Source organism: Camarhynchus parvulus, chromosome 5, assembly GCF_901933205.1.
Source record: "Camarhynchus parvulus chromosome 5, STF_HiC, whole genome shotgun sequence".
Classification (NCBI taxonomy): Eukaryota; Metazoa; Chordata; class Aves; order Passeriformes; family Thraupidae; genus Camarhynchus; species Camarhynchus parvulus.
Genome location: NC_044575.1, coordinates 45,220,166 through 45,234,025, shown reverse-complemented (window position 1 = coordinate 45,234,025; position 13,860 = coordinate 45,220,166). Strand labels below are relative to the sequence as shown.

Below are 13,860 nucleotides of genomic sequence, written 5' to 3'. Positions count from 1 at the left end.
TGGCTTTGTTCTGCTTCCTGGAGCCAGTGTTTTCTTGGGTGCTTTTGCCAGCAATGGGTTTGGATGTATGTTTTCTTGAGCCTGAAAATAGTGTAGATTAATGTTGATTCATCCAGTAAAGATGTTTATTGTAGGGTGATGACAGCCACTGTGCCTCAGGAAATAGCTGTTCCTTTTGTAGCTGAGTTAAAAAATAATCCACCATTCCTACTGATGTTTTATCTTATTGTAACGTACTTTCTGTGATATGAAAAACTTGGTATTTTGTAATAGTTCCTATTCAACTGGTAAAGAAGTCTTTTAGGTGTTGCTAGTTGTTTTTGAAAGCCAATCCAAAGTATATGAGTTTGAAAGAAACTCTGTCCTGGGCTCCTGTTGTAAGTAAACAGTTAAAGAGGGACTATTTTGAAATTCGAATGTGTGAGTTGAAAAAGTCATCAGAGAAACCTTTTCCAAGAGTCACATCACCAGGGTAAGAAAACCATTTTTGAAACAAGTAATTATTAAAAGGATGAAACCAACCCCTCTTCCTCTATTCTGTTCTTATCATCTTAGTCATACTTCCACTTTGAATATAAGGCACAGTAAAGCAGAGTTTCAGCTGTAAGGTAAATTAGGCAGTCTTCAATTCTACATTTGTTCAAGAACAGAAGTCTGGGAAGTCAAGTAATGAAGGGTTAGCAAACAGCTTGCAGAATCCATTGCCTCCACAAAGTTGGACTTAAGCTGCTTGTCTCCTTCCTGCTTGTGTTGAAAGTTACTATTTTAGGTTCTGACATGAACTTAGTATGGGGTATGCAAGTTTCCCAGTATAGATATGGTTAGTGCATTTCTCTGTAAAAAGATATATAGGAAATTCTTCTTGCTTTTCTAAGAAGTCCAGTCAGATTTTTTTGCTGCTCAACGTTTCAATCTAATGTGCTACTGATAATTATTTAAAGTCTGGCTGGTTAAATGTAACTAAGAGTGAGACTTGGAATTTCATGGACTGCAATCACATATGTTGGTCTACAAAACAGAGTAAAAGTACTGGATAGAAAATAGAGAATTCATAGGAATAAAGAGTTTGTGTAGCATATGTGACCATAGTTGGAGCTTCTCCATAGAGGATTTGAGGACTGTTTCTATGATCATTAATCTGTGAACTGGGTTCTAAAGGTATTACAACAAAACATAACAAGTGTGCAAGAATGTTGTTTATATATCCTAAAATTTATGTGAAATATAGCTGTAAATATTTGGGGAATGGGAGAGTTCTGAAACACACTTTATTTGCCTCATTAACAGAAATACCCGAACCCGGTGTAGGACACTTGGACTGTACCTTTCTTTCCATGCATAACCAATTTAATTTTTGTCATAAGGAAGGTCTTTTTAAACCAATGTTATTCATTCTTTATTTACTTGTAGACTATATAACATCATAGAAAACAGGCTATTATATTAATCACTTATCCTTGTATGAATATTTTTGCTGCAATTAGGCTTCCTGTAGATCCATTTACACAACAATTAAAAACTGACTTCTCTGAAAGCTCAGTAAGCTATATCAGCAGTACAGAAAGCAAAAATACTAAAATGCTGGTTTGTAGCAGCTATTTTCTTTTGTCCATAATGAATGGTCTCATGTTCTCCTTATTGATCTGCTGGCAGTCTAGCAATCATTTTTTACCCTTGTTAATGAGTTTGAAATTAATTACTTTATGTGAGTCATTCACCTTTTGTATTACAAGGTTAGATAAGACTATAGGATTTCTAATGTTGAGATTTTTTTCTAGCATTCATAAATTGAGCAATAAGGCAGTAGCAAAATTATGCTCTTCTCTCAGAAGATGAAGGGAAGAGTTGAATTAGCTTATGATTCATCTTGGCCTCAGACAGTTTTTCTATGACTTACCTTCCCTCTTGTATCTTTCTTGGCAAATACAAATACTCAGGGCAGAAAAAAGAAGCAGATTGCCTTATATTTTCCAAACTGATAACAGCTTGTCTCTCCTCAAGTTCAAAGTGCCACATTCCAGTGTGTAAAGCTGGAATTCTCAGGGACTACTGTACCAATGTCTCTGCCTTGGTGTAAGGAGTAGGTTTGTGGTGGGACTGTTACCTTCAGTGCTTGAATGCTGCTGGTCCCAGGTTTCTTCCAGAACACATATCAATCCATACTGGCTTTGCCACCCATGCCAGACAGCTCTCAGTGAAACCTCTGAGCTATTGGTGCACTTCTTAACACCACTTCATACCAAGGTGCACCTTTTTATCACCATCCTCCTCTTTCAAATGACTCTTTTGCATTATTGTCCTCATGGCAATGCTGTGGTACCACTTGAGTACCAAAGACTGTTCAGTCACAAGAGAGAAGGAGCAGTGGGAATCCCCCCCACAAGAAAGCTGTTGTTCACAACATGCCAGAAGGAAGCTTAAGAAAATTTGCTTTTGTTTGAGGAAGAAGACAATTCTCCCATCTCCAAACATGTTGATGTCTTAGGATTTTTTTCTTGTCGAAGTTCCCTGAATTCTTTTCTCTACTGTTCTGTGCCATGTATCCATTTTCATTAGTAATCTCAGAACTGCCCTGACTTGCAGATATGCAGGGGCAGGTAAACGTCACATTTCTTACAACCCAGAGTATTGCTTTTTCTGTTTTTCTCTTCTCTCAGTGTCTCGCAGTTCACCTTTCCTCTAGATACTGGAAAATTTTCTGTAGTGATAGATGTAGCAAAATAATTTTAACCAGTTTTGTACCCAGTGCTAATATTGATTTTTATCTTTGCTTTTCAGAATTTACTATTTACGGATGAAACTGATAATTCAGAAATAAAAATAATTGATTTTGGCTTTGCTCGTTTAAAACCACCTGATAATCAGCCTCTTAAGACTCCATGTTTTACCCTTCATTATGCTGCCCCAGAGCTCCTGAATCACAATGGTTATGATGAGTCTTGTGATCTGTGGAGTTTGGGGGTCATTTTGGTGAGTGATTGAGGTTTTAAACTATAATTTTATTGCATGTGTTTATTTTTTGTTAAAATGTAAGGGACTTGAGATGTTTTCATACATAAATTGGATACATGAATTCAAGGGAGGTGAAAATACTGCTGCACAAATAATATGTTCCAAAGACAGATGTTTTCCAGGAGCAGAATTTTTTTTAGGAAGTAGGAAATAAAATTTAACATTTTTGGGAATGGAAAAATTACTTAATACAGTCAGCTTCTCAAAAAGATGTATGCTTGTTAGGGGATTTTACAGGCATCCATATAATCTTCTGACACTTTTAATTCAGAGAAGGAATCAACCTGTATTCTTATCTACAGAAAATTAGTTTCATTTGATATAAATGGGGTAGAAATATATTTTGTTCATAGTTTCCTGGAATAGATGAATGTTTTTTCTAGCGAGGACTCCAGAGAAAGTCTTCTATATTTTAAATATTCTATAGCCTTAAAGTTATGTTAGGCCAAGTTTTATTGTGTAGCATTGGTGATGCAAACAACAGCCCTTCATATTTAACAGTGGAGTTGCCTATAAATACCCTGTGTTTCCTAAGGCTGCTTTTGTTCTTGTGGCAGTACACAATGCTGTCAGGGCAGGTACCATTTCAGTCTCAAGACAGAAGTTTAACATGTACCAGTGCGCTGGAAATTATGAAGAAAATAAAAAAGGGAGAATTTTCCTTTGAAGGAGAGGCTTGGAAAAATGTTTCTGAAGAGGCTAAAGAGCTAATTCGAGGTATGTATTTACAAGTATTTAATGTACATTATGTTTTTATTTAAAAAGATAGAATTTGGAGAACCATATAATATCTGGATGCACCAAAGTGTCTCACCTGACAGAGTAATATGCACAGCTTCATCTGTGTACTGACCTCTAATACAAGCAATGAGTGGCAATGGACACATCACAATGCATTACAAATTGCTTGTACACCTAACAGGGTTTTCTAACATGGTAAGATGATAATAAGGTTGGTGGGATTACAAGGAACTGAAGAGCTTCAGAAAAAGTGAACTCACTCTTACAGCATGTTTAAAAGCAGAGTTTTTCTATTATGTTATTTTTGCTGTTCTAAAAAACCAAAACAACTTATGAGATAAATGTCATAAAAGCTGAGCTTTTGTATAGAATGAATTTATTGCTATTTCTTTTCTGTTGGCTATTTTTTAATTACTATACAAAGACTACTTACTGTATTTCTGAGCTGCTTCATTGACATTTGCCATGCTTTGGGTCCCTTAAGCTTTTGAGCATCTAATTATGTTTTCATCATGAGCTAGACACCTACCTTAATGCTACTTAGATGGAGTTCTGAATTTCTGTAGAAGTAGGTTTGTAAGGAATTTTTCTGCCAAAAATGTAGTTATTTCTAGATTCAGACTTGCGTGAATTGTGCAGGGAATCTGAGGCTCACTCTTTTGAACTCTATCATAGACAGATTATAAGTGAAGAAATAATTTGGTAGTTCTGAGTTTGTGTGAAGAGAGATGTGCATTATCAAACAGTTAAATATCAATTTTTTGCTTTTAAGATTCTTCTGGAGATGGTGATAGTATAACACTGTGTGAGCCTTATCTAGGATAAATATTGGCATACCTAGGATAAATATTGACATTAGTTACTTATCAAAGCAATGCATGAGATTTTATTAAGAAATATTTGCATTTTCTATTGACCAAAGATAAATAGCTGACAGTTTTAAAGGGTGTAATGTGTTTCTATTAGGACTTCTCACAGTGGATCCAAACAAAAGGATTAAAATGTCCAGCCTGAGATACAACGAGTGGCTTCAGGATGGCAGCCAGCTCTCATCTAACCCTCTAATGACACCTGATAACTTAGGCTCTTCAGGAGCTGCAGTGCACACATATGTCAAAGCCACTTTCCATGTAAGTTCTGAGAAATTTTTTATCATGTGCTGTGTTTTGTAATGTGTCATTTAGATTTGTGTATGTTTTCTCGTAAAAACTACACATATCTGTCCTTATAGTTGAGCATATGCTTATAGCTGGATTTTTTTTTCCTCAAGAACATTTCCTCATAACATCTCTGATGGAGTACATGAAAATAGGAATGATGAAGCAAGCATAAATTTCTTGGAGATATTTATTTTCATGAGGATTTGGGCATTGAGTGCTGTTCTGGAAACAGCAATTAAAAGTATTCTAAGACAAATCTATTAAAAGGTCTTCAAACTTCTATTAAAAAACCAAAGCTTTATATTTAACTTAAGTAACTGTTTGACTTTTTGTCCTTATGGTTACTAAATTGAGGTAGAATTTCTGGAATATATGTAGTTCATGTTTTTTATATCATGGGTGCTTTTTTAGTGGACTTGGTTGTCTGCTAGTTTATATTTATTAAAATCATTTGAACTGCAATTGTATTTTACAAACATAGTGTTGATTCTCATTATACCCTCTACAGAGAATAAATCAAAATTGAGCAGATCTATGCTGAAATGCTTGGGGGTGCTTTTTAGGAAGGAGAGAAGAACAAAGTAATTGTTTCTTGGAGAGGTCCTGACAAGCAACATAATTTGGGCTGAAAGAAAAACTGTAATTTAGCATTGTCCTCTCTGAAAATGTAGTGTTAAATAGGTTAAGGCTAAGTAAAAAAATAGTTCTAAACTAAAAAGAGCAAGGAGAGGCAGATGCCAATCAATAATGTTGTGTATTGGCTCTTATGTACCTGTAAAGGCTGGTGAAGTCATTGTTACCGCTACAATAGGAATTAGTCAAGAAATTACATTTTATCTTGTGATGTACCATAGACCATTCACAATAAGTGATAAAATGTGTTAAATATCTTGAAAAACTTAGAATTACCTTTTATTTTGAAACAGGCCTTTAACAAGTACAAAAGGGAAGGATTTTGTCTCCAGAATGTGGACAAGGCACCTCTTGCAAAAAGAAGGAAAATGAAAAAAACAAGTACAAGCACAGAGACACGTAGCAGCTCCAGTGAAAGTTCCCATTCTTCTTCCTCTCATTCTCATGGTAAAACTACACCCACAAAGACATTGCAGCCCACAAACCCTACAGACAGCAATAACCCAGAAACCATCTTCCAGTTCTCCGACTGAGCAGCAGAATGTCCTGTCTCGAGGAGTTAAGTGGTTACAGACTTGGCAGTACCTGTATTGTCTTCTCCTGCCCTTTCTCCTGTGGCTTACAGGCTGCTACAGGAAGACATCTGTTGCTTTAGAAATGTATTTTAGTCCTACCTTTTTAGCTCTGTATTTCCATACATTTCCTTCTAGCGTTGTTTGGTATCACGGGATATAGTGTAATACTGTTGTACAGCCAACATTGTATTCTCTGAGGGCTACATTACTGGTGTGCAGCCAAGCTCCAGATAAGTAGCTGTGCTGCTCATGGTACTGCTTGGAAGAAGACAGTTCCTCAGCGTCACAATCTTCCTCCAGTTCTTTCCCTACTGCTCAAAGAAAGGAAAACTCTGTAACATATGTAGAATTTCGGGATCTTCTACTCTTACCCAGCTCTGTGAAGAATATTGTAGAATTTGATTCTTCATGCATGTAAACAATCATTGGTACAATGCACCAAAGCAGTATAGTACTCTAAAGCCTTTTAAATTTATGGTTAAGATCTGTCCCATTTATTGGAATTTTAAGATCAAAATGAAGCACTATGGAACTCCTACTTTGTTTAAAAAATAATTCCACATATCTTGTTCTAAACAACTGAGAATAGAAGTCTTAGATTTTTTTTTTTAATTAATTTATTTTTTTAAACGCTTCTAGGGTAAAAGATACCTGATAAAGTGAGATGTTTAGTACTGTCATACAATAACTTTTATTTTTTGAAGTTATTAGCTTCTAAAAGATTTTAAAGATTCTAAAATGTAATGCTATAAGAGAAAATTAAATTTCATATTTGATGCTTTGGAAAATGGCCACATGTTGAAATACCTATTTCAAGATTTAATTATAATTTATATTTTCTTTTTCTAATTACACAATAATTTAAAAATACTAAGATTTTTTAAAGATGAGAAAACTCCAGTTTCAGCATTTGTTATTATAGGGTCCATAAAAATGCATACCAAGTTATTCGAATTTTGCATTGTGCAAATATGGCAGTCTAACAGTGACTGTAAAATATTAGAATATATATGTTTTATTTTTTGCACTTTATAACATCCAAAGGAGATGTTTTAGAATAAAGTGCACTCAGATTTCTCTTCCTACAAGGTGCTGAGCACTGTTTTACTGGGCTGAATGACCTGAAATCCACCATATTTGGTGGTTGTGGTCTTAGTGAAGGAGAATTCTGTACTTTGCAGGAGTGAATCCCTGTATATTACCCACTGTTTTCATTCCTTACTGTAAAATGCAAAGCTCTTTCTATCTTGCTTTTACATTGTATATAACAAATACTAGACCTGGGCACCTTGTGTAGTGTAGATGTTAACAACTTATGCACTGGGAATACTAAAGGGAAATTATATTGAACACTGTGCTTCACGACTTGTTCACTGTGGTGTTCTACAGTGAAGTATTTCCTACTGTGATAGTATAGTATGTACATAACTGTTTGGAATCATAAATGTGACTTAGAGAAACATCAGCATAAACTTTTAAATCAGTATATTTTATAAATTTATGGAGAGCTCTTTTATAGCTTGTATTCTCAATGACTAGGGGTAACTTAAGTGCTAAAAATGACTTCAGTTTTGCAAATGCTTACATATGTAAGTTTCCACTGAAGTCAGAGAGGCTCCTTGTCATATGCCTAAATTTGTGTGATGGAAGACTAATTGACTAGAGGATTTTGTTAACAGCTGTCTCTATCCTAAAGTAACCTTAATCCAAACCCTATGCAAAAAAAAAAAGGTTATAGAAATTGTTTATATCAGTGGTTTTATTTATAGAATTATATCATATATCAGTATTGACAAATACAATAAATCCATGTTTACAGGGATTGTGTGTATCAAAACATGGCTTTTAAGCCCAATATGTTTGTTATGTGTTTCTTTAATATTAATAATGGCATTCTGAGGTTTTGGAATTGCTCATGTGAAATAGTTTACTACTTTCTTGATGTGAATGTCAACAGTAATTGCAGCATTAATTTCAGGTTGATGTGAATATTGAGATTTGCACTGTTTATGTAGAAGTAGTATATTTAAATATCAGTCTATGTGCTAATAACACAACCAATTTTAAGTGGCCTATGTTAAAGTATTGAAAAATAATTGTCAGTGTAATATATTCAGGTTTGCTTTCTGAATGCTCTCTTTGGAAGTAATCTCAATAGTGAACATGGCTCATTTGTAAAAGAATACTTTTTCTCTCCCGAATAAACTTGCTGTAAATACAACAAACAATCCACCATTAATACTTGTTATGCAGACAGTATAAGTGAATTGGGAGATTGGAGAACAGGTTGCTTATCAAGTTTGCACTTTGAGGAGTTCGTGGAACTTGTCTTCAGGATGAGGACAACAAAAAGCAATTTCAGTCTGATTTCATTTAAGTGTAAGAAACTGTTGGATACCAAGTGGATTGGGAGTATTGTGACCCAGCTGAAAGAACTTAAATGTTAGGAACATGGGATGTTAGGAAATGTTGTTTCCCTGTTGGAAAATTTAAACTGTTTCTTGACAAACTGATGAAACCACGAGAATGTTTGCACAAGATACTAAATGCTTGAGATAATGGCTGTATTGTCAATCTTTTTTTCTACACAGGTTTTGAGATACTGTTGTGAGACTAAAGTTATTAGTATACATCAGTTGTATCAAAGACAACTTTTATAGCTGAATATTTCTTTGTCCTCTTTGTGCTCTCATGGTAGTTGTTTAGTAAAAATTTAAACCCAGGGTATTTCTTTTGGGCAGGGCTAAGTACATTAAGGTGTCACCTTGCTTTGAACCAGTTACCCAGGGTAGCTGAAATGTTTGACTGCCTGCTGCCTCCAGGTAACAGAGCTCTTGAGGAAGTGGATTTGACACTAAGCTGTCTGAATTTTTAGATTAGCATTACATAAACAACTGCTGATGTACATACACATTGATACATTGAAACTTGAGTTGCAAACTAGGCAGCTCAAGATTAAGTTTACTTCTTATTCAAATGTCCCTGCAGGAGAGTATTTACTCTTGGCAGAACAATGTTTTAATCTGTTGACCAGCCTGGAACTCAAGGTCATATAAAGACCATGTTTTTCATACTCAGACCATGTTTCGAATTTGAAATGTACAAGTTAATCTTCATTAGCACTACAAATACTTTATATTGTCTTGGTGAAGAGATGCTACACTGTGAATTATGTGTGTACTTGGATTAAGTTTTCTTCACAGTGCTGCTATGCCTCAATCAGCTTTAATGTCTGGTAATGAATCTGTCTGCTGTCTGAAATACAATGATGTCAGTGATGTCGTAGGCAGATTTGTGTGAAAAGTCAAATTTCTTATGAGTAGAGATTTCAGTTAGTGTGGGTTTTAATCTGATCTTCAAGGTACTCAGTATCTGGTAAAGCCAGATACTTTTAGAAACACAAATACTAGTATAGCAGGTAATTCTGCTAAAAGATTTAGAGAAGTACAAAGGAAAGAACATAACTTTTACAGTTCCTCTGGCTTAGTGAAATTTCTATACTTTAAGGAAAAGAATCAGTGTATTTAGCATATGCATTGTTTACTGCTATAAAATACCCCTATTAAGTACTTTATTAAACAGTTGGGGGCGAGGGGGATCATGTATTGCATCACAGAATGGATTGAGGCTTCAAATTGGCTCTGCTGATGGATGTATTTTCTCAGCCCTTTTCCATGGCTACTTTTCTGAACAAAATAACAGTTCCTGCACAGCTGTATCCCTTCTCAGTCGTCTGAGAACGGAATAATTCTCAGCAGAAAATGTGTCCATTGGTTATAATGAAATGTTGCACAAGCATTTTATAATTTGTGCATGTGTTGTCTACATGCATGTACATACATGCTGTATTGCATGTCTAGATCGCAATTTAAAGTAATATGACTTGATTAAGAGAGCTTGTATTTTAAAAATGGGTTCTGGGCTCACACAGATTTGGAGGACCAGATAAGGCTGCCACAGAAGAGGAAGGCTGTAGGAAGTCAGAGGTGAGAAGCTTCTGGGCAGATATTTTCAGGGGTAATTTTTCCCCTGGCTATCTCCATGTGCATGTATTATTCACTGACAATAAACTGCAAGCTTTCTTGCCAGTTATCCAACATAAACATATTTCCTACCTCTGCAGGTCCCTGAGTATATGTGTGTGTTTGTGTAGCTTTTTAACATTTACTTCATCATATTTATTATTTGTTATTTGAAATTATTTGTTATGTCTCAGGTATCATTCCAGGTGTTTTTACAAAGTTAATGGTCTTTATTTCTTCCTCCATAAGTGACAGTCTTTTTCAAAATCTAGTTTTTACATGGCAAAACAGGATATTGCCTTCCTTCAGTTGAGATAGTTGACTGAGTATTCTGGATTGAGAGATCAGAATATAACATGGGTATTTCAGCTTTAAAGAGATAAAAGTGCTTTGATCTTTGTCTGCTAGTGAGAAACACTTCTCAGTTTGGTCCTTTAAGCCCACAAGGCACTGGATTCTCTAAAAGTAGAAGAAATTTGGAGCTGTTCACTAGCTCTCATCTGCCATCACACATTTTTTGTATCACATATTAAATAGATTCTGAATCTTCAGAACACCTGTGTAGAAAAGAAAACTCAGACTGATTCCTGTAGTCTGCAGTAGAAAATGAAGTTATGCTTTCAATTACATAGACCAGCTGAAACAGTCTCCTGTTTGTTGTACCCAGAAACTGCATAATGGAGAAACGCAGGAGACGTGCATTAATGTAAATTTCAAGAAAACGTGTATTTTGACAACCTTCATGTTCTGTGTGACAGAAATGGAAAGAAATGGAAGACAGCAACTGGCTGGGAAACACTTTTAAATGTTTAAGCAGAGATGTTATGGGCTGGTCTGACTAATACTTTATTCAGTGGTAGAAAGGAATCCATATTATTCACACGTAAAATTGCTTTTAAAAATTGGCAACCAATCCAACTGTATTCACAAGAGTCATGCAGAAGTCTGCTAACTTCCTTTGACATGCCAATAATAAAGGAAAGAAAAACAGAACTCTTCTTTAATTGCTTCAGGAACTGCCAAAAAACCTAACAGATGGAACTGCAAATTGATTGCAAACTTCTTACAGCTTTCTTAATACAAAGACATTTGTCAACAAATCTAGCATCAAATCTTGAAATTGGTCTCATTTATGTTCACCTGATTTTCTGTAGTTGTTTTTTTATTTTGTTAAATATGTAGTTGTCTTAGTATGATTATGACCAAAAGTCTATTTGCATAAGCAGGAGGAAAAAAAATCAAAGGATTTAGGATTAGGCCTTGTGAATAACTAAAATAAACCTGCTTGGAAAGGTAGCAATTTCAAAATATGCATATATATTAATGGTGTTTGCTGATAAAATTATGTCTAGCCAGGTACATTTTATCTAAGTTAGGGGTGTGTTTTTGTGTGACATTCAGCTATGCTAAAAAAGCTTTCAGGTTTAAAGTCTTTGGAGTTTAGGAAAGTAAGAAGAAAGGGGAAAATTTAAAGATGATGGTGCACAGAGGGGACAATGCTTGAAATTTGTCCCTGAGTTACTCGAGGTGACTGCTTACAGAGGTATCATTGTATGGTCTGCAGAAGCTCACTCATAAGTACATATGCTTCTTTTCCTATGAAAGTAATATACAGTGGAGAAGAGAAACTCAATTCACAAAAACAGCAAATACCTCAGAAAGCTTTTCTCAGGTGTCTCCTTAATGAGTTCTCATCCTTTAAGCAGATAACTCCACTGAACTTAGCCGTTACTCGTGTTGAAGCTACACCTGCTTGAGGGAACGATCCCACTCTCTGGTGATGTGCTCACTGTAGAGGGATGCTACAAATCAGAACTCAAGGTGCTATGTCCCTGCTGCTTTTAAGTTCAAGTGTTCATACAATTCTGCTTAGTATGTATCACCGTGTTAGTCCCATTGGTATGCAGCTGTGGCAGGTCAGGTCAATTTTTTAGTGCTGTCAAATTAAAAGGAAGACTTGAGATTTACTTCAGGACCAAAGTGAGAACAGGCTTTGAATCTTAACATGCATCTGGATGACAAAAATGAATAAAAGTTTGGCATTGGCTTTCAATCTTGATAGTCTTAAGATGCTCCTGCAGCAGATGTGGATACTTACAGATATCTTTACAGTATTTATCTCTTTCACTTGCAGAGAAAGAAACCTGCAAAATTGTTTCTCACCAGATAAAAACTTTTGCTGGAGTCCTAGTAGAAGAAATCATCCCTAATTTCTACCTTTACCTTTGAAGCTATAAAGGCAAAAAATGAATTGGTGACAGATTCTGACAGCTGGTTATAAAGGAGCAGGCTGTGTTAATTTGCAGTGAAGAGGAACAGGGCGTTCTATTTCATGTGTCAGTGTGGGCAGGGAGTGGGGAGAGGAAAAGAAATGGGAAGAAGGCAATGCTAAGTGCTTTGCCTCACTGTAATTTACAGGACATTCTGGTTGCATACCATTGCTTTTGAAGGACCAATGATTTCCACATTCAGTTAAAATCTTTTTGAATAAAAAACCCCACACAGATTAACCTGACAACTTTTATTCTTGGAAACAGTGCCATTTTCAACTGGCAAATACAGAATTGTGGACATTGATTCCTTATTTCCTTAATGCCAGTTATCAACAGATTACAGTGGAATTTTCTTTCTGTCAAATACACACCTCTCTGAATTCTTTGTCATGCCAACATGCAAAACCTTGTGATAGAATTTTATAAAAAAGCAAGAGAATTAATTGAATTGATTTATATTGCCCAACATTCAGAAAATGAATGAGGATTCTTGGAGTGAGTCCAGAGGATTATTCTGAATTTGATGGGAAAATTACTAGAAGAAAGGATAATTTTGTGAATACAGTGGTGAAGAAAATACAGGAAAGCTCTGTTCTAGAAGACTGCTCAGGACTTGGGGAACATTAGTGCAACCAGATGTCAGGTGAATGCTCCTGTCTCTAGAGCTGTTTAAGCCCAACCATGCTTATTTGAAGGATGATAAGCCCAGCCTGTTGGCTAGGCCTGTCAGAGCCACAGGATTTGTGCCATGACCTGTTCAAAGGCACATGATGAGCCCCAGGGGAGCCATTCTTTGTTTAAGACTATTTTATACTAATTCTGGATCTGCTGATTTTTTAAAGAGTTCTCTCGAGTTATTAACATAATTGAAACATCTAATTTAAATGTATGATTTTTCATTCTTTCCAAAGAGAACAAAAATAGTTGCTGAGCACTCTGTTGTCACCAATACTTTTCTTGCCTCTGGATAGTAATGAACTGATGATGTTGCTGAAATTATTTGTTGTCCTTGGCAACTTTCTTAGCCATTTGTCACAGTATTCACGCTAAAGTGTTTTCTGTCAATGTTTTAAGGTACCTACAGGTTTGGAAATTTTCCGAAGTTGAATGTAGCTTTCGACTCCCTCTGGTGGTCTGGCAATGGAGCTGGCAAATAGTTTGTCCATCGCTGACTGCAACAAGCAAACGTTTGAATGCAGTATGACGTATTTTATTTTACCCTTAAAATAGGAATAGTAAAAAATGATACATGGCTGGTTTTCTGTTTTGAAAAGTGGAGGCCTAATAACGTGCAAAATCGTTCTATCTTTCTAAAAACATACAATTACTATTTTTTAAAAATCCCTAGTACTATTCTGGACACTGTTTTCGTTAGTCAAAGAATAGGAAAACATCTTTGTCTCTGAGGTTCAATTTGCCTAGGAAGATTTTCTTTTATGAGTTT

General features: G+C 35.5%; 1 protein-coding gene across 2 annotated transcripts in view; it reads left to right on the top strand.

Moving 5' to 3' along the window:
• The window catches only part of RPS6KA5 (ribosomal protein S6 kinase A5), a 67,902-nt gene extending 56,541 nt beyond the window's left edge, over positions 1–11,361 (top strand). For both annotated transcript variants that reach the window (XM_030948632.1, XM_030948633.1), the window contains 4 exons: positions 2,779–2,970; positions 3,570–3,729; positions 4,720–4,883; positions 5,840–11,361. In XM_030948632.1, coding sequence (XP_030804492.1) covers positions 2,779–2,970; positions 3,570–3,729; positions 4,720–4,883; positions 5,840–6,079 — 756 coding nt within the window. In that variant the 3' untranslated portion in view covers positions 6,080–11,361. The remainder of the gene's footprint in view (positions 1–2,778; positions 2,971–3,569; positions 3,730–4,719; positions 4,884–5,839) is intronic.
• The last annotated feature ends 2,499 nt before the right edge of the window (positions 11,362–13,860 follow it).